We start from the raw sequence: 24695 nt of genomic DNA, 5'->3' as shown, positions 1-24695 counted from the left end.
AATTAAAAAAAAAACAAAAAAAAAGGTTTTAAATTATAACAGGTTTCGTCTTGTGAAGATTGGTATCTACTATAAACCTCCATGTGCCTATCCTGAAATCGTTAGAAACCCACAAGTTTGGTTTAGTTTGACAGGACGATGGTGAGTTTTAGAACCCGCAGATTTTTGACAAGCGCACATCCATACAAGAAAAGATGTCATTTAATTTATTAAGTATTGGGTAAATTATTTGTTGGTTATTGGATACCTTAGTATGGGGAGAATTCAAGTATGAATAATTGGATCTCAAATACGCACGCAAGTGCAATAATTATTTGATAGTGGAAAGCAAATAATTATTAATATTTCATAAAATATAATTATTTTAGAATTTGAAAAACTATTGGATGTCCGACCCATATTTTCTTCTTTGGTCAATATTGTAGCTCAATTGCTTATCTAATTCTTGAGAAAATAAAATTCAACGAATGCATTGGTGGACGAGAAGGAATTGTTTCCTTTACTTATTTTCTTGTAGAACTATTTCTACGTTCCTTAACATACAAGATTTTGTTGGAGATAGAAAATAGATTTTTCTCGCACTAGAAAAAATGACTTACACGATTTGGGATAAGACAATTCTTTTTTCTCATTTCTCTATAAACTTCTGAATTATAATTTTTGGGTTCTTCAAGAATAAGTTCACTCATATTAGCCGAAGTATTAACCGGTTCTTCAGAGATATTATTAATCTGAGATATGCAATAGAAGATCGGAGGTCTTGAGAACTATGGTTAGAGAATCGAGAGTTTGGAGTTCCCTGTTCGAGTTCAACCTCTTACAAATCTAGCAATATCTATCTACAAGTTCGTGACTCTGAAGACTGCATTGGGGATCCTATCCGAATTCCTTTGTAGTTTCTAGAATAATTTTTAGGCGGCGGTTATATGCAAGCCCATTTTTTTATTAGTTCAAAACCACATAAAGAAATTTATTAGTTCAAACCCATAAATTAATCTAATTTTATTACATCAAGACCAAATATGACAAATATACCACTAGGCCAAAATGCAACACTGGCGACGAAATTTCGCGACGAAATTCGTCACGTAGCGACGTTTTTTCGCCTTTAGCGACGATTTAATTTCGTCGCCAAATGATTAAAAATTCGTCGCGTAATGCCCCGTCGCAAAGTCAGCGACGAAAATCCAATTACGACGCAAAGATTGGCGACGAACCCACACATTCGTCGCAAAAACCGTATTTTCTGAAAAAAATTATTTTTTTATTGTTAGCGACGGAAAACTAATATCGTCGTATGTATTTGCTACGAATTTTGTTTAATTCGTCGCACGTTCACCGAATCTGTGGGCGACGAAATAGTTGTTTCGTCGCCCGGTTCTATTTTTTTTTTGCGACGAACACTGAATTATATTTCGTCGCAAACGTTTTTTTTTTTTGATTAATTTATTTATTTTAATTATTTTTTATTACAAATAAAATCCCCTGTTAAAAAAAATAAAAAAAAAAAACCAAAACCATATTTACTCAAAAATATTAAAAACCACGATTACCAATTAAATATCAAAATACAACACGAACATCAATTCAAAAATTACATAAAAACTTGAAACCATAAATGTATTAGTTCAAGAGGCACACTAATTTCATCTCGTTTTTATACTCCACCATTAAAACGCTCGAGCAAGTTGTTCAAAAGAGCTCGGGTTTCCTGCAATTGCTGTTCTAATCGATCAAATTTTTCATCTTTAACTTTATTTGTTTCTCGGTTTTTGTTCAATTGTTGTTCCAATCGATTCACTTGTTCGTCTTTCATTTGCATTTGTTCTTGCATTGCCTTCATTTGAATCTCCAGTTGAATCTCCACGTCTGATGGAGTCGAAGAAAATCTCGACTTTCCAATCCTTGTGCTTGAACTTTTAATTCCAAGGCCTTTACTCTTTCCCAAAACCTTTTCAATTGCAGTCGAGTTGGCCGTGCTTTCGTCACTTCCATCACGCATGGTCTCGTCATAAATTCGCTCCAAATCAGCCTGAAAATGATTATGTACAAAAGTTTAGCAAAAAATTCGACAGCATAACATCTAAATACGAGCATACCCAAAAAAAAATCCTTACCAGTACACAACAACAACTTGACATATTAAAAAAAAAAAATATCCATAGCCACCACACATCTAAACATATAAAGAATATCCATAGCCACACATCTAAACATAACCAAAACCATATTTACTCAAAAAAAAAATCCATAGCCACACATCTAAACATACTACCGATTGAAGAATATAATTACACTTTACTTACCGAAATGAGAAGTTGTTCAGGAGTTGCTGTCCCGTTATACGGCTCTGTCTCTCCTTCCTCACTAATAGATGGTCCGGTTTCCCTCAACGCATCAATGCCCATGTAGGCTTTCTTATACGTGTCAACCACGGTAGGATTTTTGCCAAACTTTTTAAACTAAAAAATAGATTATACAATAAGTATGTATTTTATATAAACTTAAATAAATTAAAATTATAGATTAAGCCACTTACATGATTATAGGACCAACTATTGATACTTGTTCGACCCCAATGGTGGTCTGTCGACACTTTCTTTCTTGAGTCCTTGCATTTAGTGGACTTGGACTGTGAAAAATATTGCACAAATTAATACACATAAACATATGAAAATATAATCATAAATTAAAATCATATTACCTTCCCATCATCCCCCGGAGTAGAAATAGAATGAAACTGATCACACAGCCTCTCCCAAGTTTGAGCGCTAATCCTATCCGGAAGATTTGCCTTAGCAGCTGCAAGGTTAGGCGCTTTATCAAAAACCGCCTTCAATCTTTTATTTTTTGCATCTTTCCAACGACAATTGGCCGTCTCATTGAACCATTTCTTCGTAGCCTCATTTTCAGGAAGTTTCCACGTTACCTAAAAGGCATACAAAAAAATTCATAATTAATTGATAACAAAATAATTATAATAACTGAAATAAATAAAATAATTTGAACTTTCAAATACCTTAAATGCTCTCCACAATCCTTCGACACGACCCTCTTTCTTGTGCTTAGGCCATGAAATAGACGGATCAAAATTGTCCCAATGTGTAACCTCGTTACTAATTGCCACCGCCAACTTGTACCTCCCGGGTGCAACGGGAATACCCATACCGTCAAACTCCAAATCAACTATGTCGGTACTTGTAGACTCATCACCTATAGGCTCAACAGAAATGTCTTCCGTCGACATTGCTCACCTGAGAAAGCAAATAAGATACAATACAGAAATATATATACAAATAACAATAATAAATTATGGCAAATAAAATGATAACATTAAAACAAGTACATTACAATCCAAACAAGCTAATTAACAAGACTTCAAAAAAATATTAGAACAACAAAAATAATTATTCACTCTTCCATATCATCTATAGCATTTATGTCATTATTTATAGGAAGTATCTCATAACATTCATCTTCAACTACATTGAGATCATCAGGAGTCAAAGCAAAGTTGTCTCTTGGTTTAATAACAATCGGAACCACCCATGGCCTATCACGTGGATCATCAACGTAAAAAGCTTGCAATACTTGACATGGAAGAACAAAGGGACTTGCTTTTATATCTGGCTTTGTTAAGTTCACAAGTGTAAAGCCCAAACCGTCCGTCTTGTTCATGCGAGTATTAGCCCAATCACATTCGAATAAAACTACCCTCTTTGTACCTACGGCGAATGAGAGTTCAATAATATCTTTTATTACGCCATAGTACCCTACGTCTTCTTCTTTCGGAGATTTATCTTTGGAGTTCGCGAAAGTAGTTGTCTTTGCTTTGACAAAAACACCACTGTTTTGAGTTGAAAGAGACTCTTCAGATGACTTTGTGCGGAACATAAATCCTTGCACTTCAAATCTCTTGAAAGTCTTCACTCTAAATTGAGGAGAACAAGCTAAAGCTTTGATATCGTCTCTCAGTTCACTCTTTCCTTGCACCTATGTAGTCACCAATTATTCATTTTTACGTTTTAAAACCATTTACAAACTAAGCTAAAGTTAAACCAAACACTTACGTAGGATTGGAACCAATGACGAAATTCTTTGTCTTGTAATTGCTGAATGCGCCATTGGTAAGCAGGGTCACTTGTCGAGATTTTGTTCTTAATGGTCTCGAAGTGCTCCCTAAAATAATTGTGTTTTTTATTGGATGAAAATCAAATGATAATAGTAGTAGTTTTAAGATTTTTATAAGTAACTTACTCAATGTACGGTTGAATTTCATCAGAGTTAAAAAGACAATAGTTGTGTGCCTTTTCCATTTCATCATAAGTAAGAGTTCTGTACTTAGATCGCACTTCATTGCCTTGTCTATCATCGACAGAAATGTTCATAGATGAACTTTCTGTGTACAATGAGCAAAAATTTAAGCACTCCTCAGTGATGTAGCATTCAGCAATTGAACCCTCAGGGCACTTTTTATTTCGGACAAATGACTTTAAGTGACCCAAGTATCTGAGATTGAAATAAATATTTATTAAAAATAAATATTTATTGAAGTAAAGAAATAAGATTTTTAAATAAATTAAGTACCTCTCTATCGGATACATCCATCTATAATTCACCGGTCCAGCAACCATTGCTTCATGAGCTAGATGAACCGGCAAGTGCATCATAACAACAAAGAATGCCGGAGGAAACAATTTCTCAAGATCACACAAAATTTTCACAATGTCGGAGTGCAGTTTTCGAAAATCTTCAATTGAGTTAGTTTTTGAACACAATTCTCGAAAAAAACTGCACAACTGGATTATTGTACTAGCCAACTTTTTTGGTAAGTCCACGTTACGGATTGCTAATGGAAGCAACTGTTGCATTAGTACGTGGTAGTCATGGCTTTTCAATCCCCCTATTTTGTCTTCACCAAAACAACGGGCTATATTAGATGCATAGCCGTTAGGAACCTTAACATTTGCTATAACATCACACACGGCCTTCTTGGATTGGGAAGACAACTTGTGATACTTTCCTAATTTTGGAACGAGATTGGGAAATCGAGGACCAGATTTGCCTGACGGTGGCTTTTTAATTTTTCCAATGTCCTCCTTAGCATTGTCAAACCCGTCATTTTTGCCAAGAATATTTAATAACCACCTAAGCAATAATTCACCGACATTTTTCTCAATATGCATGACATCAAGATTGTGCCGAATGAGATTATCTTTCCAGTACGGTAATTCAAAGAATATACTCCGTTTTCTCCATTGGGAAGCTCGATGCACTGTTTGGCCTACGCCAAATGTAACATTTATACCCTCCGTTTTTTATAACACCTCATCTCCTGAAGGCGGAGGTGGAGCCCCGTCTTCAGAAAAACGACTATGACCCATATAGCACTGTTTGTTAGACTTGTACAAACGTTCAGACACAGTATTTTCGGCACAACTTGGGCAAGCAAGATAGCCACTTGTACTCCACCCCGACAAGTTACCAAGCGCAGGGAAGTCGTTGATAGTCCACAAAAGTGCGGCTCGCATATTAAAATATTGCTTGGTGTACGCATCAAAAGTTGTTATCCCAGAACCCCACAACTCATTAAGCTCGTCGATCAACGGCTGTAGATAAACATCAATGCCATTTTTCGGGCCTTTAGGACCAGAAATAAGCAATGACATCATCATATTAGAGCGTTGCATGCACATATTTGGTGGTAAGTTGTAAACCATTAGAATTACAGGCCATGTGCTATGTTTGCTGCTCAATGATCCAAAGGGATTAAAACCGTCAGTAGCCAAGCCAAGCCTTACATTTCGAGGGTCCAAAGAGAATGACTCGTGCTTCTTGTCAAACTCTTTCCAAGCATCAGAATCAGCAGGGTGCCTGAGAACGCCATCGTTACATCGAGACTCAGCGTGCCATCTCATGTTAATTGCTGATTTTTGACATATAAATAGCCGCTTGAGCCTCGGAATCAATGGAAAGTGTCGCAGAACTTTTTTCGGTACCCTTTTGCGTTGAGAGGTTGAAGAACTCGGTTGGTTTTCTACTGGATTCTTCCATCTTGAAGCATTACACACTTTGCATGCATTTAAGTTCAAGTCATCCTTCCAAAACAGCATGCAGTCATTCTCACACGCATCAATCTTGACGTAACCACACCCCAATTTACCGATGAGCTTCTTAACTTCATAAAAAGAGTCGGGTATATTTAAAAAATCAAGTTTTCTCATTAACTGAAGGGTTTCAGTAAATGTATTATCACTCATCTTGCCACGAGACTTAATTTTGTAGAACTCCATGACAAAAGAAAGTTTAGTATATACCCGGCATCCATCATAAACGGGGATGCACCACTCTTCAATGAGGGTACGAAAATCATCAGTTTCGGGGTTGGGTTCTTCGTGCAGATCTTCTTGATCGTGATGATGATCGTGATGAAGACACGCATGCAGTAAGTCTTCCATGTTATCACGTACATCAACAGGTTCATTTGAAATTGCAACTTCGAGTATTTCTGTATGATTAGTATTGTTCATTTCATCGCCAATGTATTGTTCTTCGGACTCTCCATGCAGAGTCCATCGGCGTTGCCCATACATCTTATCCCAACCCCTCCAAAGTAAATGTTTATGAACGAATTCACGATCCCCCCATTTACGACACTTACAGTCTCTACATGGACATCTTATTTTATTATCAACGTCACATCTAGCGAAGGCAAAATCCATAAATTCCACACAACCATTTTGATATGCTGCTAACCGACGATCACCTAATAAAACCCAACTCCTATCTTTTGGCATGCTTTAATTAACAAGATTACCTAGAAATTGGGAAGGATCACAATTATTAAAAGCAATTTTTCAAAATTTCATAATTTAGCTTTACCTTAGGATGTGATTGTAATTTACCCTAATTTAAAGCAATTTTTCAATATTTTTCCGAAAAGGTTTATTTATTTATTTATATATTTTATAGTCATAATTAGGAGTGGAAATCGGACGGATCGGATCGGATTTGGGTGTTTCGGAAAATTGTTATCGGAATTTTCGGAAAATCGGAAATTTTCGAAAATCTTCATTTTCGGAATTTTTTCGGACATTTTCAGTTATTTTTCGAAGATTTCCACAATGAAACATACATTTCCGATTTGGGTAGTATGTTTCCAGAATTTTCAGTTATTTTTCAAAAAAAAAAAAAAAAAAAAAAAAAAATTCCACCGACACAGTAGCAAAGCAGACAAAAATGAAGAAAGAAACATATATACACATTCACCAAAACACACACACGCACAACAGACTCACAAACATAATTCCGAACAACGGTTTTTCCGAGCAAACACATAACTCCGAGCAACATAAATCCAAGAACAATTCGCATAATTCCGAGCAACAATAATTCCGAATATATCCGAGCAACACAGGCTCATCAAATCAACATAAAACAAACAAACACATAATTCCGACAAAAAACCTAAAAATAGATCGATAATCGAACACCCAAGTAATTTTGAACATAAACAAAGAAACATTTAAAAAAACATAAAATTACCTTGAAATTGGAGGAGTAGCGGCAGAGGGCTGGCGGCGGACGGCGGATGGCTGTCGGCAACGGCGGAGGGCTGGCGGCGGAGGGCTGGCGGCGGACGGCTGCGACGGCAAAGGAATTGGGGGCAACGGCTGGATGACGGCGGGCGAACGGATGTCGGCGACGGGTGAGCAGCAGACGGCGGCGGCGGGCGGGCGGATGTCGGCGACGGCTCAGCAGCAGACGGCGGCGGTGGGCGGCGGTCGGCGACGGCAACGGCGAGGGCAGATCGGAGGAGATGGAGAGGGGGAGAGTTTGAGAGAGAAGGCCGGGAGGAAATAGATCTAATTAGGGCCTGATTGAGTAATAAGTCAATCTTTGCGACGTTTCCTATTTTCGTCGCTACTATATCCGAGAACTAGCGACGAATTAAATAATCCGTCGCTACTAAATTCGAAAAAAAAAATTTGAGCACATTTTGTGCGACGATTTTGTTAATATCGTCGCCGGGATACTAAAAAAAAAAAAAATTACTAAAACTTTTGCGACGTTTTTACCTTTCCGTCGCAACATATAAATAAATTACAAATAAATGGCAACTCCGAGCGACGTTTATGAACAAACGTCGCAACGTATATATTTTTTTTTTTTTTTAATAATATTTGCGACTAATCCGCCTGTTACGTCGCAACATCTAAAATATAAAATCACAAAATATGTAAAGTAGCGACGAAACACTATTTTCGTCGCCACAAAAAATATTTTTATTTTTTTTTTCCGTATTGGCGACGTTTGTATACTTTACGTCGCTTGCTAGCGACGCTTATCCCGAATCGTCGCTAGGGTTTTAAATTAAAACTTGATAGCGACGATTTAAGCACAGAAACGTCGCAAACGTGCGACGAAAACATAACCGTCGCGAAAAAAAACGTCGCCAGTGTTGCATTTTGGCCTAGTGTACCCTTATCCACAAATAATACTCAAATACAAATAAATCTTATTTTTAATTTGTTCAAGACCAAAAATCAAAAAAAAAAAAAAAAATATCACGACTGCCAACCAGCGAAGCCAACCAGCGAGACTTCCACCGCACCGGCGATGACCAGCGACCCACCCACCGCACCATTACCACCAACGCACCACCACCAACAAGTAAGTCCATTTTACTAAACTTTTGTTTGTAAATTCGAAAACATTAACCGAGCATCGATGTCCTTTTTACTAAATTTTTATTTGTAAATTCGAAAACATTAATCGAACATCAATTCTTGATAAATATGTATGAATGAACATTAATCTATGCTTATTTTTTCTTGGGTTGCAATGATTTGGCCGATTTTGGAAAAAAAAATTGAGATTGAAATCGGTTTTTTCATTTTTTTTCGTTGGTTTCCCAAATCGGTTTATCCAGACCGATTTTGTACACGAAAATCGGCGTCATAATGCCGATTTTTGTTAACCAAATCGGCCACACAACGTCGACTTTACAAGTCAAAATCGGCGTTCTAATGTCGATTATTGAGTACAAAATCGGTTTTCGAATACCGATATTTTTTGAATTTTTTTTAAATAATACATTATATATTTGGTTAATTGATATTTTTTAAATATTTGAAACGAAAATGTTTATCCCCATTCGGTGGCGTCTACCACTCCTTTAACCCAATCGAGTAGAGCTTTCCGTATCTCAAATATTTATTCGTTAGATAATTCATTTGAATATTCTTCCATCAATCCCCTAGGTTGATGCACGAAAGTATGAGAAAACGGTCTTAAAAAAACACAGATAATAAAATCGGTATTTAAAAACCGATTTTTGTAGTACAAGTCGGCATGACAATACCGATAATACAAAAACAAATCGGTGTTGTCATGCCGATTTTTACTACAAAAATCGGTTTTTAAGTACTGATTTTTGTTAAAATAATCGGAATGTGGTTACCGACTTTAGTAACAAAAATTGGTATTTGCAGACCGATTTTTGGTATCGTCGAATTTTTTTCCCAACAAAAAAAAACGACCAAAAAATAAATAAACGGTTAAAACATATTTCATTGTGTTCTCCACTCTCGTAAACCACCATATCATTGTTTTCTGGTTCCATCGTGAATGTTTGGTATGTATTTGATAATTTTGGTGTGTAGGATTTCTTGGTGGGTTTGTGAAGAAGAAGGAGAGTTTTAAGTCGTAAAATAAGGAAGATGAGTTTCTGGATTTATGTATTTTATTTGGTCTTGCACGTAGGAAGTGATTTTTTTTATTTTTTAATATTTTGTGTTTTTTATTTGATTTTAAATTTCACTAAGGCTAAATTAGTATTTTTATGTTAAAGGTCTTAAACTAATAAAAAAATGGGCTTGCATATAACCGCCGCCTAATTTTTATTCTACATTTACCAGAATTTATTATTATCGATCCAGTGCATGCTTATAATTTTTTTAAACCAATTGCTCTTTTGCGAATTTACCATTGGTTCCTGGGATTCGATTGCCTAACAAAAAGAAGTAATAAACTCCTGGTAATCTTCAATTAAAGATATGTATGTTCCCTCTAGGACACCTATATGCATCAATACTTCGTTAGACTCTAGTGAGCGCATGAATTTGCTTCACGGTTATCTAATTTTTGCTTTTTGGGGTTTTCGGGGCCACGCCTTTTTTTTGGACAAAACAAGAAAATAGGGGGGAAAACTACAAAATAAAAACACATAGGACTTTTTTGCATTAACTTAGGATTTGGGTGGGCTAACTAAGAGTAATTGGGTGGGTGAGGAAAAAAATTTAGGACTTGTTTTTGACAGAACTATAAAATAGAAAAGAAAAGAAAATGATTTAGAACTATTTTTGCATTAATTTGATATTTGGGTGGCCTAAATAAATGTATAGACACCCTTGCACAAGGGTGGACTCGCAACTGTCGGCATGTGTTGGCCCCTGAAAATTGGTGTTTACTCCACCACATACAATCCCCATTTGAGTCCTGTGCTACCATTGCGACTTTATAGAAGTTTTAACCACCCGGAAACATGGCGTCCTTACGTAATATGAAAAAATCGGGTTTGGAATTAAACTCACTACTCAAACTCACATCTCTTAGAAAACATTTGATTGGTTTACTCTTGTTTTTTTTTTATCTTTCGAGAAAAGCAGTCGGCAAGGGTGTGGGTTAGGCTATGATCCACAACCTGATCATAATTAATAAATAATAAATCATCGAGAAACATCAATTTGATTGATTTACTCTTATTACCAATTGAGTTGCAAACCGGCTATTAAGTAATTATGCTTTTGACGTCTTTTATACTGCAAAACAGTAAAGTATGGACCCAATTATTTCCTACTTCCCTGCAACTGCAATGGTTGTATCCCTAGTTCAAAACTTTTAATACAGTTGATTGTCATTTTACGATCAATATCAAGTCACACACCATACTATTCTGTATAGAAGGAATCATTTTATAAGCCTTTTCCTTTTAATTTCAGCGCATTAGTGATTGTTAGCATTACTTTACTGGGGCTCTTTGAGAAAATCCTCTCATTACTTTTTTTAATTGAGAGAGGTCTAAGATATTTCACTTCATTTGAGAAAAGCCCACACTTATTTTGAGCTAATATATTTTCCAGCTATGCCCCGCCCGCCACATCATCACTAGGTCACGCGTTCAGCAACTTTTTTTTTCCGTTATTTTTTTCCTTCTTTTTTGTACCAGTTTTCTTAATCGATTATGGATCATTGTCGATTAGCCTTAATCGACTAAGCTTCATAGTCGATTAAGGAAATTCTTTAATTTTTTATTTTTTTGTTTTTTAATTTTTTTTTCTATATCAGTATATTATTTAACTATGATGAAGCATAGTTGATCAAAAGTCTGCTACTAAAAATAACAAATCAAAACTGCAAAAAAATGCAAAATCAACTATATTTTACAAAAGAAAAAACAAAAAATATAAAAACATTATAATTGATTTATACAATTGGAATCAATAAACAAAAAAAAAAAAAATTGGAATCGATCAACTTTAATCGACTACCTGTGCATAGTTTGATTAAGAATCTGCTACTAAAAATAACAAATCACAACTGCGAAAAAATGCAAAATCAACTATATATTACAAAAACAAAAAAAAAATATACAAACATTATAATTGATTTATACAATTGGAATCAATAAACAAAAAATCCAGGAAAGTAAAAAAACTCGGAGTCGATCAACCTTAATCGAGTACCAAAACACAGTCGATAACTTAATCGACTATGAATATGTACATAGTCGAGTAAGGTTTCAGCATGCGCAAAATTCTCTACACGCGTCGTTATCCGCCCAATCCACCAAAAAACCCTAAATTTGCCTCCCCATCGTCATCACACCGCCGCCACAACACACCATCACCACCTTACTTTGATATTATGACAGTTTTTTTATTAAAAATAAATAAATAAAATCGCAACTCGTACCACCACCCATCAAAATCCGATTTCGATCGATAATTTTACCTCTTTTCGCCGCCGATATATCAATCGTGGCATTCGAACTCAGAATCGCCATCAAAATCATCATCAACTTTATGTCTTTTGTTCAGATCTGCAACGACGGCGACGGCGACGGAAACGGCAACGGCAACGACGATGACGGCTTCAACGGAATTGGCATCGTTGTTCTGGCGGTGATGTCGGTGGTTGGATCTTCATCTTCCGATAAGAGAGAATGAGAGAAAGGTATAAAAGAGATAAAAAAAAAAAAAAAAAAGAAAAGAAAAAAAGCAGAGAAGAGACGCGAGAGAAGAGACGGAAAAGAGAAAATAAAATTAGGGTTTTGAAAGAGTATAGTAGACAATTAAGGATAGTTTTAGAATTATAAAAATATCACTTAGGTGGATATTAACTAAGGAGGCTTTCTCTAATTATTTTTGGGAATGGGTGTTTCGTTAACTAATTTTCCTAGATGAGGGTTCTTGCTAATTACCCCTACTTTATTTGATAATTCCCATACTTGTTATACAAACACATCAAGTAAATATTGACAAAATATAGATGCTAAATGTAGTCTATTTTGATTTTTCATTAGTAGTCATAAATGTGTCTAGTACTAGGTCGTCGGAAGGGAAAATAATATAAAGTCTAATAATAACTGAATTACAAGTTTTATAATATATCATTCTATGTTAGAACCAAGGTTGTAAAAAGCGGTAATCGGGTTGGAGGCGGTCAGGGACCGACTCACGATTAATCAGTGCGGCGGTGATTAATCGTTGATAAATCGGAAATAAATCAGTTTTTAAATTTAATATAATATATTTCAAGATATTATTTATAAATCCTTAAAACATATATAAAAAAATATTTAAACATAGTTATATCTCCATCATGTATAGATCCTATTAATATAATAAAAGTTTAATAATAATAAGATCATAATACATAAATATCCTTATAAAATATAAATAAAAATGCAATTTTGTTGAATTTACATTTATTCTTGAACATTTCTGGCATACATCATTAGTTCTTTAACAATAACAGTTAACATAAACAAAATAAAGCATAAACTCATTTTTTTTTTATTAAAATCCCAACTTTTATTTTTAAGTATTAAATAAAAAAAAAAAAAACCGATTTTTTGGCCGATTTTTGCCACCGAAGTTTGACCCGCCTCAAAGGTTTGACCGCCTCGGACCGTCTCAAACCGCCTCACAGGCAAAAAACCGATTTTTCAAACCTTTACACTAAAATCGTAAAGGTTTTGGACCGCCTCCGTCTCGAAGATCGATTAATCGACCGCCTCGATCGATTTTTTGAACACTGGTTAGAACATTAATATATTTTCCTTGCGTAAAAGTCTTAGCCTGTGATCACTCATCTTTAATCAGGTTCGTGTATTTTCTCTAACAAACATAATTCAAGACAAAAAAAGGCAATCCTAATATTTTCATCGTCAACCCTTTTAAATTCAATTCATGATTCTAAACTCTAATTTAACTTTAATTTCACTAATTTTGACCTATAAATTCAACTTTGACTTTTGCTTTTTATTTTTTTCCCTCTATCGTCGCTGTCAGAGGGTCAAGGCCAATCACCAGCATTGACTTTTTTTTTTTATTTTTTTTATTTCTTCTTTCATAAACCTTTTTTCCTCGGTTCTTCGACAGTTAACACCGTTGACTTTTTCTTTTTTACTATATTATTGTCTAACACAATACATTAATATTATTATCTAACACAATAATGTTAGTTTTCTTTTGTCAAATTTTTCTTTCTTTACTTGGCTATGTTGACCACTCAATACAATAATATTACTGTGTTATAGAGCATTATTACTTGTAACATAGTAATATTATTGCTCATATTATTTTATTATACAGTAATATTATTTTTTTTCCTTTTAATATTATTGCGTTAGACAATAATGCATGATTCAGAATCATACAAAAAAAATGTACATCCATAAAACTAGGGTTGAAAATCGGAATGAAATTTTCGAGTTCCACCAATTCCGATCCGAAAATATCTAAATTTGGAACCTTATTTTTCATTTCGTTTTCGAATTTCCGATTTTCGATCTTTCCGAATTTATTTAGAACGGAATCGGAATTGTAAATAAAATTACTGGAAGTTCCGATTTTCAATCCAATTTTAGTTCCGAATATTTCGATTGTTTTTTGAAATACATAATACAAGTTTATGATATATTTTTTAAGTCATAATATAAATTATGTTACATTTATATAAAAAATATAAATAATGAAGGATTAAATAATTTAAAACATTAGAAAAGATTGATGTGTATGAGAAACTCTTTGTTGCATGTTCTTTATTAGGAATTTTTTGCTTCAATTTGTTATTCCCACACGCGGTTTTATTTGTTGCGTTTGGTCGAACTCTCTTTTAGAGTTTCTTGCATTTTCCTGCAAAATTTCGAAAAAAATAGAAAAACATTGTCAAAATTCTCATTGTATCCGAATTTGGAACAAGAGATTATAAACTAATGTAATTTTCAAAAATTTTGAAATTCCGCCAATTCGGAGTTACTCCGAAATTGGGATGAAATTTGCATTCCAATTTTTCGAGAACGGAAATTTGATCTCATTACTTACTTCCGAAAAAGTCATTTCTAATCTATTCCGTACGCTTTTCAATTTTCATGACAAATAAAATTAAATGGCAAATGCCAAACAGGCTCATAATAAGAGTACTTAATTAAAAAATGAACATCCAACTTTTTTGTCTTGCAAATAAATTCACTTAATTCAAACTTATTTGCAAATAAGAAAAACTATTTTATAGATACCGAAATTATCCCCAATTCCTTGAAACCTTAATTCAACTCCAATTTCATGATTTACACCCCAATTTAGCTCAATTTCACTAATTAACCAATTTTGACCCTTATTCTAATTTTGACCGCCACTGCCGGAGACCGTCGGTTTCTGGCGTTGACTTTTATTATAAAACTTATTTTTTCTTTAAAAAAAATATTTTAATTAATATTATTGTTTTGGTCTGCTATATACTGTCGGAGACAATAATTTAGCTGTATGAGACAGTAATGTTACTATATAATTAATTTTATCGTCTTGGCTTGCAATTTTCCTGTCTTCGACTGTAATATTACTGTCTAATGCAATAATATTACTGTTGGGGACAGTACTATTAGTAATATTATTGTTCGGGAAAGTAATATTCATAATATTACTGTTCTGGACAGTAATATTAGTTTTGGGATAGTAATATTATTGTTCCAAACAATATTACTGTCTTGGCATTCAATATTGTTGGGACAGTAATATTAGTAATATTACTGTCATGACATTCAATATTACTATCTGAGACAATAATATTGTTGTTAACATAGTAATTTTTAGAGAAAAAAGAAAGTGTCAAAATAAAATTCAATGTAGGAGACTGGCAGTCAGCGGCGGTTGACCGGCCAGAAAAAAAATTCAGAAAAAAAAAAGTTTTCAAAAAATAAAAAGAAAATCAACGCTCAAATCTAGCTGGAGAAATGATTTTAGAAAACAAATATTTTTTAAAACAATTATGAAAATAGGGGTTAATGTAACATATTTATTCAAAACTGGGGTTAATATGCAATATTGATAAAGTTAGACTAGAATGGATGAAATTGATGAAAATTATATTATGAAGCGTATTTTAGATAAAAGACATGAGGATAGATTTATTTGCAAGACTACTTTTTATCTGAATCTATGTGCATTTAAGTCCGTTGTCATGTAACCTATTTGTCATCTACCCAAAATTAAATAGTCTTTTTTTCTCTTTTTTTCTACCCAAAAATACTGACTTCTAGAGAAAGTATAATACTCCATATTTTATAGTTAATGTATAACCATCCGTAACTATAAATTAAATATTCTACGATATCACTTATCAGCCTTCGACTTGTGGATAAAATATATCCCTATAGTTAATTAGAATTATTTGTTAGGATATTAACTAGATAATTAATGTAATTATTTACGTCCGCATGAAATAAATCCTAAGTTGAAACACGTATTAATTATTTATCATGGAGGCCTTAAAAATTGTACGTAATAACTCCCCATAACACTTAATATTTAAGAGAAACTTTAGTCATAACTCATAAACAATTCGATTTATCATTTATCCGTAAAATTATACAATATGGGAGTAATTAAAGAATTAGTCATCCAATATAATGATATAGAATAAACATGTTCACAATTAACGAAATAAAGTAGCCATAAGCTTAATAAATTCATTAGATTCCTCTACTATTGTAATGTTTGAACTCTTGAATTTATACTTCTAATGAACATTGAGTACAAGAATCCTTAACATTTTGGACTATGATCTCTATCTGATTGTTACTGGTGAACCTATTTGGTCACCGGTTCGAGTCACCCGAAGGGAAATTTAAGAATCAGTAACTATCCTTGTTTTTTGAAAGGAAAAAGAGAATAATTTAAAAAAAAATGATTGCTGGAAACGACGCCCATCTGATGGTCAGCAAAAACTCATTATGATGGGCTTTTGTTCGTGTTATATGCAACGTCAATTGACGAGGACTCGACAGTGTTGGTATAATTAAAAATAACAATCTGCGTAAACAAAAAATACTTACTTGTTTGTCGAAAAAAAGAATTGTGAAAAACACTAAGAACGATTGAGGCTTGCCAAAGCAATTCCTTTAAGCCAATATTTTCGGGCTGTCAACGGTGCACAGTCTCTTTCTGGTAGTCTCCCAAGGTACAACGATCGGTTGTCAAATATTTGCACAAATATTCGACCCACGGCGAACTTGAACAATGAACGAAACTTTGACGAATGAAAAGAAAAATATGAAGAACTATCTCTTATTTGCCGATTAAATTCAGTACAGAATTGGCCGGTTCTGCCTTTATTTATAGGCGGTAAAGATTCATTCATAGATGGTTGCAATGGTTGGAGAAGAAGCAGAAGGTTGTGTCTGTTCTTTTTACGAGTTCAAAAAACGTAGGAAAATTAATTGGTCATGGGCCAATTAATTAAATATTTGGTTTGGGCCAAATATTTTATTATTTAGATTTTGGGTCAATTAATTTGACTAATTACTAAATGTCCCCAAAAGTAATATATGTGGACATCTAAACCCAAATTAGTCCTATCACTCGATCACACCGAGCGCACATCTTTTGAACTCTAACCATTTAATCAAGACAATTTTCATTCACTTTACTTCATGATTTTGATCAAGTAAATAAATGAAATTAATCTTTACATAATTAAATTAATATTACTCAATATTAATTATTGGAAATCATGAAAATTCCAACAATCCCCCACATGAATAAAATTGTTCTTCCAATCTTATCGCATAAGATCTATTTGTCAAAATTCCTTAGTGAATAGTACAGCATCGGGATAGGTGAAATATTTCATCTTGAATCTTCCCTAGTTAAAGCTTATCGGATTTACTTAGCCAATCGGCGAATTATTTCATCTTGAACCGTCGGCTGTTTGTGTAAACCAAGACAATAAACTTAACACCATACTAAACGAACTTGTTCAAGTTCTCGGTTGTGTTCGTTTTGGCCCTGAATATCCTCAGGTTCTGCGAGTGCTTTAGAGAATTTCAGCCTTTAAGAATTCTCAACGAGCCGACCTAGCTCACACTAACATAGGTGACCGCATCTATAAAGAGTATCCTACTATACCCCACTTGTAATTTACAAGATATAGACGTCATTAAAAGCAATAGTTTAACCTTTTTTGAACGTCGTATGTTGCACTTATTGCATCATAGGAATAAGGTGAAGTTAAAACTCCTAAGTGCTCCATTTATTTAAGTTACACAGAACTGGTTGTCCTATTGAACATGGTCCGTGGGATCTCCAGTCGCTAAGTTAGGTTTCCGTATAAGGTAACTTAGTTATTTAGGTTTAAACTTATTCCCCTCGATGCACATTTAACTCTCTCACTAGATAAACTTTATTAAACGAATCCGCTAGATTATCTTTGGACTTCTCAAAATCAGTGGAAATTATTCCATTAGAGAATAAATGTCTCGCGGTGTTGTGTCTACGACGAATATGTCGAGACTTACCTTATTAGAAAGTATGAGAGAAATTGTTAATTGATTATTCCTATTTTGAATATCCAATTACATTGGCTCGTTATTTCCTTTAAAATATATTAACTCGTGGTCAAACACCCCCACATTTTTAAACATTTGTAAATTTTGAAGTTTTCCTAACTCATAAGGAATGATATAAGTTTTCATGTGGAACTCTATTTTGACATATAAAGAGCTCGCCCACAATTACTTCGATACATTCGATCGAATTCATACAATCGCATAAGTCGATGTGAATTGGTTTCGCAAACTTTGCCTCAATGCAAATTTCATATTTATATGAACATTATATAATTAAAACATTTACATGCAAGAGTTCTTTTTTTCAACACATTTTCCAAGAAACATATTCATTTACGCAAATGTGAAAAAATGAATAATCCACTTAGAAATACTTAAATAATTTTAACGAATTAAATTATATATATATATATATATATATATATATATATATATATATATATATATATATATATATATATATATATATATATATATATATATATATTATACAGACTTGAAGAAAGATAATTTTGTATAGCAAACACAAAATTAAACAAGGCGGTTTAGAAGAAAGATACTAATTAACGTTTTTTAAAAAAAGTTTTGTATTACAGACTTAAATACACACGGCAGAAGAAAAATAATATAATCTTACTTATTATAATACAAAAGAAAAATAATTAAATAAGCTAATTATTATAATAATTATTTAATAGCTTAGTTCTTGCCGATAACGGCTACGTTGCCTTAAAGAGACCGTCACATAGGTACACTTTTCCCACGTAGAACCCTCCTTTGGTTAGCACAAATTTGTTCGACTCAAGCCAACTTGAAACCTTTCTTGGTTAGGAGGATAGAACCACTGATTAAGTTCTTCCTAATATCCGGAACATGTCGCACATCGTTCAAGGTCACTTCATTTCCTGAAGTGAATTTTCGGATCACTTGTCCTTGTCCTTCAATCACCGAATATGCATCATTTCTCATGAAGAAGAGTTTTTGTTCTTGTTCCAACTTTTTATAGGAGGAGAACATGCTCTTGTCATAGCAAATGTGACGTGTAGCTCCGGTGTCTACCCACCATCCTCGAGTATCGCTCATTAGGTAGGCCTCCGCTACAACTGCTGAAAAGTGCATGTTGTTGTTCTCGAAAGGGGCTAATTCAATGGTGACATTCGCTTCATTTTTATTATTTTCTTTGCGGTGGCGACAATCCTTTGCAAGGTGTCCATTCTTTCCACAAACGAAGCACGCTCCGGTGAACCTCTTATTTTTCTTGTTGTTTGATCCTTTGTTAAATGTAGGACCCTTTCGCTTGTTGCTTTGCTTTGAGCTCTCCACTACGTGTGCCTTAGCCACGTATTGACCACCCTTGTCGGTAATTTTATTATCCATTTGGCAACCGATTTCTTGTGCCTTAGGTAGTGTTTGAACTCCATCCACCTCGGTGGAAGCTTTCCAATTATGCAAGCCACTTGATAGGATTCACTTACCTCATGACCCTCGGCGAGAATGTCGTGAATCATGAGTTGAAGTTCATTCACTTGCTCACTCACAGTTTTGCTATCGACCATTCGATAAAATTGGAATTTGTCCACTATAAATTTCTTATAACCCGCATCTTCAGACTTGTATTTTTTGGACAAACTATCCCACAAAAGTTTAGCAGTCTTGATAGGACTATAAACTTTGTACAACGGTTCGTCCAAGCAATTCAAGTTACGGCATAGGAAATCAAAGTGACTCCACGCATCAATGGCTAGGAAGACTTCCTTATTATTTTCGGGAGTTTCTCCTTCATTCGCCTTAGGTGCCTCCTCATTGAGAAACTTAGCCAAATTCATGGTAGTAAGATAGAAAAATATTTTGTTCTTCCAAGTAGCAAAGTCCGTGCCCGTGAACTTGTTTGGTTTTTCGGCCGCGCCGACAATCTTAGGAGCAACATCATTGATTGAAGCCATCAACACAATTTTCAAATTCACAAAAAATATTTAAACGAAAAGAATTTTAAACTTGAAAGCCAAAATAATTTAAAGGTAATTCGAGTCAAAAGTATATTGTGATTCAAATATTTTGTACTTAAGAATATAAGTTATTAAATATTATATATTTAATCTCTCAAATAACAGTAATAGAATAATATTTGTTTAATAGACATAATAGATTTATAGCTAACATTTGATTCAGAAATACCAATTGAATATTTAAAATAATACCACTTTCACACTGAATCAGACAGTTCTTACATATACATAATAAAATTGGGGCTCTTTGAGAAAACCCCCTCACTATTTTTTTTAATTGAGGGAGGCCCAAAATATTTTAGTCCATTTGAGAAAAGTCCACACCCATTTTCAGTCATTATGTTTTCCAGCTTTGCCCCCACCCGCCACATCATCACTGGGTCACGCTCAGCGATTTTTTTTAATTTTTAATTTTTTCCGTTTTTTTTCTTCCGTCTTTTCTGTATCAGTTTCCTTAATCGACTATGAAGCATAGTCGATTAGCCTTAATCGACTATGCTTCATAGTCGATTAAGGAAATTATTTAATTATTTAATTTTTTTTTTGTTTTTAAATTTTGTTTTATATCAGTTATAGTAATCGACTTTGATGTGAAGCATAGTCGATTAAGAATCTGATACTAAAAATAACAAATCACAACTGCGAAAAAAATACAAAATCAACTATATATAACAAAAACAAAAAAATATACAAATATTATAAATGATTTATACAATTGAAAGCAATAAACAAAAAATCCAAAAAAAAATAAAAAAAATTGGAGTCGATGAACCTTAATCGACTACCAGAGCATAGTCGATTAGCTTAATCGACTATGAACATGTACATAGTCGATTAAGGTAACAGCCTGCGCGAAATTCTCTACACGCGCCTTCATCCGTTCAATCCACCAAAAAACCCTAAATCTGCCTCCCCATCGTCACCACACCGCCGTCACAACACACATCATCACCTTACTTTGATATTATGATGGTTTTTTAATTACAAATAAATAAATAAAATCACAACTCGCACCACCAACCAAATCAGAACCACCACCCATCAAAAATCTGATTTCGATGACAAATCGACAATTTATGGCTTTTGTTAAGATCTTCCGACGACGACCCCGATCCCGACTTCGTCAGCGACGGCGAAGGAGACGGCACCGACGACAATGGCTTCAACGGAATTAGCATCGTTGTTCCGTTCCGGTTGGTTCTTCATCTTCCGATCAAGAGAGAGTAATCTAAGAATTGAGAGAGAAAAGTATAAAATGGAGAAAAAAAAAACAGAGAATGGACGGGGAAAGAAGAGACGGGAGAGAAGAGAAAATAAGATTAGGGTTTGAAAGAGTATAGTAGACAATTAAGGGTAGTTTTGGAATTATAAAAATATCACTTGGGTGGAATATTAGGTAAGGGGGTTTTCTCTAATTATTTTTGGAAGGGGGTGTTTTCTTAACTCATTTACCTAGATGAGGGGGTTCTTGCTAATTATCCCAATAAAATTTGTAATAATAGGCACAACTTTTCGCAAAAGAACAAAAACACATTAGTAAATCAAAATTTTAATAGCAGATTTCAAATTAAAAATTATTTTATAAAAACTTTTGCAAAACGTTGAAGGAAGGCAGAACCGCATATGCAATTTATAATTTAACACTGTAACCTGTTATAATATGCAGGTATAAACACATACATATATTAAATAACAGATGTTGATGTAAAAGTAAAAACACAGACTCAAACTTTAATTTTTACAAAAGTTTGGACAAACAAATATAAATTACGCAGAAGTTAACAAATTGAAACTTATTATTGTCTTAAGATTGTTGGTATAATTATAAATAAAAATCTGCGTAAACGAAAAATAATTACTTGTTTGTTGAAAAGAGGAATTGTGAAAAACACTAAGAACGATCGAGGCTTGCCAAAGCAATTCCCTTAAGACAATATTCCGGGTTGTCAACGGTGTACAGTCTCTTTCCGGTAGTCTCCAAGGTACAACGATCGGTTGTCAAATATTTACACGAATATTCGACCCAGGTGCGAACTTGAACAACGAATGAAACTTTGACGAATGAAAAGAAGAATCTGAAGAATTATCTCTTAATTGCCGATTAAATTCAGTACAGAATTGGCCAGATTCTGCCTTTATTTATAGGCGGTAGAGATTCATTCATAGAGGGTTGCAATGGTTGGAGCAGAAGCACAAGGTTGTGTATGTTCTTTCTATGAGTTCAAAAAACGTAGGAAAATTAATTGGTCATGGGTCAATTAATTAAATATTTGGTTTGAGCCAAATATTTTATTATTTAGATATTGGGTCAATTAATTTGACTAATTACTAAATGTCCCCAAAAGTAATATTTTTGGACATCTAAACTCAAACTAGTCCTATCACTCGATCACACCGAGCGCACATCTTTAGAACTTTAACCATTTAATCAAGACAATTTTCATTCACTTTACTTCATGATTTTGATCAAGTAAATAAATGAAATTAATCTTTACATAATTAAATTAATATTACTCAATATTAATCATTGGAAATCATGAAAATTCCAACAGACAGTTCTGGGCTGGTATGCGCAATGAGCATTGTTCACGGTTGTAAGGCAACTAACGCGTTGGTATTCATGGACGGCATACATATAGGGCTTCACTTGACTCATTATAGGAATATCTTCCATTGTAACATTAAAGTAGAGATCATTAATTAAATGTGCACGTTAATTTTACAGAACAACAAATATACTAAAAATCCAACTGATTTATACAAAATCGGATTATGGATTGACAATGGCAGACCGAAAACACATCACCGTTATGCCTCCATGTCCAATTATATGTGGCAAAATAAAGAATCAATAACCAAAAATCCAAAAATGAATTAAAAAAATAATCGATTAACCTTAATCGACTACTAAAAACGTAGTTGATTATGGACCCAACCTCCGCGAACTTCATCCGCACAATCTACCAAAAAAATCATAGATCTACTCCTCATTGTCACCAGACCGTCACCACACCACACCATCACCATCCCCACACTATCAACACCATCCGCCTCGTCATGTCCCCCTCCAACATCGACTACCTCCCCTCCCACACTGCCACCACCACCACCCACAGTCGCCACCTGCTCATTCTCAAATGAAAAGGTGCAAGACCAGTCCCGCTCCTCATCTCCGCCGTCGTCCCCAATCGCCCCCTCCGCGACGTCTCCAAGAGAAGGAGAAGGAGCGCCGTTGTTCTAGCGGCGCCGGCGACGCATGTTCTTCATCTCCGGAGCTGAAAGAGAAGAACCTAGAGATTTTGGTGCGAAAATAGAAAAGATATAAAAAATCGCAAATAGAAAAGATATAAAAAAAATAAAAAAAGAAGAAAGAAGAGAGAAACGTGAAAAGGAGACGATAGAGATAAAAAATGAGATTACGGGTTTGAAAGGCTACATTAGATAATTTAAATTTGCAAGGAGGGTTGTTTTAAGAGAAAGAGGTTATCTAAAATTAAAAAAAAAAAAATTAATAAATAAAAAATTTCATCTCCTATAAGAATTTGCCAAATGAGGATGCATCTTGCTAATTTTCCCATCTATAAAACACACTATGTTAACATAGAATGGCAAAAAAAATAAATAATAATAAGGTATTTTTGTCAAAAAAAAAAAAAGAAAAAGAAAAATGAAAGATTTTGAGGAAAAGATAAAAAAGGATGTACTAATAATTAGTAAAACTAGCTAGAGACTTTATGATAAATCCTCTATGCATGGCCCGGATATTCTCCAATAACTTTTTACCATTATATATATATATATATATATAAGTGGGCAGATTTCCAACTTAATTTGCTGAGAGTGACACAAAAATTCATTCCCATATTCAGATGAATGAATGAATGTCAATTAATATTCCTTCATTTGGTCGGCAACAAATCCAACTTTAGCGAGTGTGACTCACAAATTAAATAAAAAACTTTAATAGTTTGATTCTATCTATATAAATATATATGCCAATTGCTGTGGGTTTATACAAATAGTTGCCTATAATAATAACAAGCTAGTTAGGGGTATATGAAAAGAAGAACAGTTTCACGTTTCCCTTTTCTCTGTTGAATGATTAATGATATATATCATATATGCCCATACCATACATTCATAATAAAAAAAATAGACAAATACAAATGGAGGAGATAGTAATCTTTTTGAGAAGTGGGGCAGCAAAAGCACTAATTAGCTAGTGAACAAGTCGTCCAGGAGGGGTTGTCTACTGCGCTTCACAAAAATATTATTAGTAATTAAATAAAAAAATAAAACATAATATAATTGATGGACTCCATACATTATATGGTGTGACAGTGAAACAAGTTCACATTGGCATTCCATGTTCCAGATTCCATCTTTACCTTCCCACTTTCATCAAATCAACATCATCTTTTCATTTAGATCTCTCTATTTTTTTTTTTTTTTCTTCTTGGAATTCACTAACAATAATTTAATAAAAATAAATAGCTAGTCCTAGAACATTCCATCCATAAATGGGATATATAGGCCTACTAATCCCTAACTCTATC

The 24695-nt window shown here is 33.9% G+C and overlaps 4 protein-coding genes across 4 annotated transcripts; all 4 read right to left on the bottom strand.

Annotated features, from left to right (window-relative positions):
• Positions 1-1520: 1520 nt before the first annotated feature.
• On the bottom strand, positions 1521-3247 carry LOC148767481 (uncharacterized). Its single transcript, XM_088824635.1, has 5 exons — positions 3020-3247; positions 2705-2929; positions 2540-2632; positions 2307-2462; positions 1521-2032 (listed from the first exon to the last, which is right to left on the bottom strand). Exons 1-5 carry the CDS (start codon positions 3245-3247, stop codon positions 1658-1660), a joined length of 1077 nt encoding a protein of 358 aa, XP_088680761.1. The 3' UTR covers positions 1521-1657.
• Positions 2883-5186, bottom strand: LOC105953501 (uncharacterized). Its single transcript, XM_088824634.1, has 6 exons — positions 4844-5186; positions 4588-4750; positions 4258-4509; positions 4071-4179; positions 3020-3993; positions 2883-2929 (listed from the first exon to the last, which is right to left on the bottom strand). The coding sequence occupies exons 1-5, from the start codon at positions 5184-5186 to the stop codon at positions 3412-3414; spliced, it is 1449 nt and encodes a 482-aa protein (XP_088680760.1). The 3' UTR covers positions 2883-2929; positions 3020-3411.
• On the bottom strand, positions 4571-8204 carry LOC105976822 (uncharacterized). The gene is made up of 2 exons (XM_088824249.1): positions 7546-8204; positions 4571-6817 (listed from the first exon to the last, which is right to left on the bottom strand). Exon 2 carries the CDS (start codon positions 6795-6797, stop codon positions 5319-5321), a length of 1479 nt encoding a protein of 492 aa, XP_088680375.1. The 5' UTR covers positions 6798-6817; positions 7546-8204; the 3' UTR covers positions 4571-5318.
• Positions 8205-18934: 10730 nt separating this feature from the next.
• Positions 18935-20076, bottom strand: LOC148767480 (uncharacterized). The gene is made up of 2 exons (XM_088824633.1): positions 19609-20076; positions 18935-19486 (listed from the first exon to the last, which is right to left on the bottom strand). The coding sequence occupies exons 1-2, from the start codon at positions 20074-20076 to the stop codon at positions 18935-18937; spliced, it is 1020 nt and encodes a 339-aa protein (XP_088680759.1).
• Positions 20077-24695: the final 4619 nt, after the last annotated feature.

The sequence above is a fragment of the Erythranthe guttata genome, chromosome 10 (genome assembly GCF_056151865.1).
Source record: "Erythranthe guttata isolate IM_541 chromosome 10, IM_541, whole genome shotgun sequence".
In the NCBI taxonomy this organism is placed as follows: domain Eukaryota; kingdom Viridiplantae; phylum Streptophyta; class Magnoliopsida; order Lamiales; family Phrymaceae; genus Erythranthe; species Erythranthe guttata.
Note: the sequence above shows the minus strand (reverse complement) of the source record. Positions and strands in the feature narration are given on the sequence as shown.

Coding starts and splice junctions, on each gene's coding strand:
- LOC148767481 (XM_088824635.1), bottom strand. CDS start 3,247: ATGTCGACGGAAGACATTTCTGTTGAGCCTATAGGTGATGAGTCTACA. Junction 2,930..3,019: donor GATTGTGGAGAGCATTTAAG/GTATTTGAAAGT, acceptor TATGCCTTTTAG/GTAACGTGGAAACTTCCTGA. Junction 2,633..2,704: donor CTCCGGGGGATGATGGGAAG/GTAATATGATTT, acceptor TATTTTTCACAG/TCCAAGTCCACTAAATGCAA.
- LOC105953501 (XM_088824634.1), bottom strand. CDS start 5,186: ATGCATATTGAGAAAAATGTCGGTGAATTATTGCTTAGGTGGTTATTA. Junction 4,751..4,843: donor GTTGCTTCCATTAGCAATCC/GTAACGTGGACT, acceptor ACTCAATTGAAG/ATTTTCGAAAACTGCACTCC. Junction 4,510..4,587: donor TGGATGTATCCGATAGAGAG/GTACTTAATTTA, acceptor TTTCAATCTCAG/ATACTTGGGTCACTTAAAGT.
- LOC105976822 (XM_088824249.1), bottom strand. CDS start 6,797: ATGCCAAAAGATAGGAGTTGGGTTTTATTAGGTGATCGTCGGTTAGCA.
- LOC148767480 (XM_088824633.1), bottom strand. CDS start 20,076: ATGGCTTCAATCAATGATGTTGCTCCTAAGATTGTCGGCGCGGCCGAA. Junction 19,487..19,608: donor TTCTCGCCGAGGGTCATGAG/GTAAGTGAATCC, acceptor ATTACCGACAAG/GGTGGTCAATACGTGGCTAA.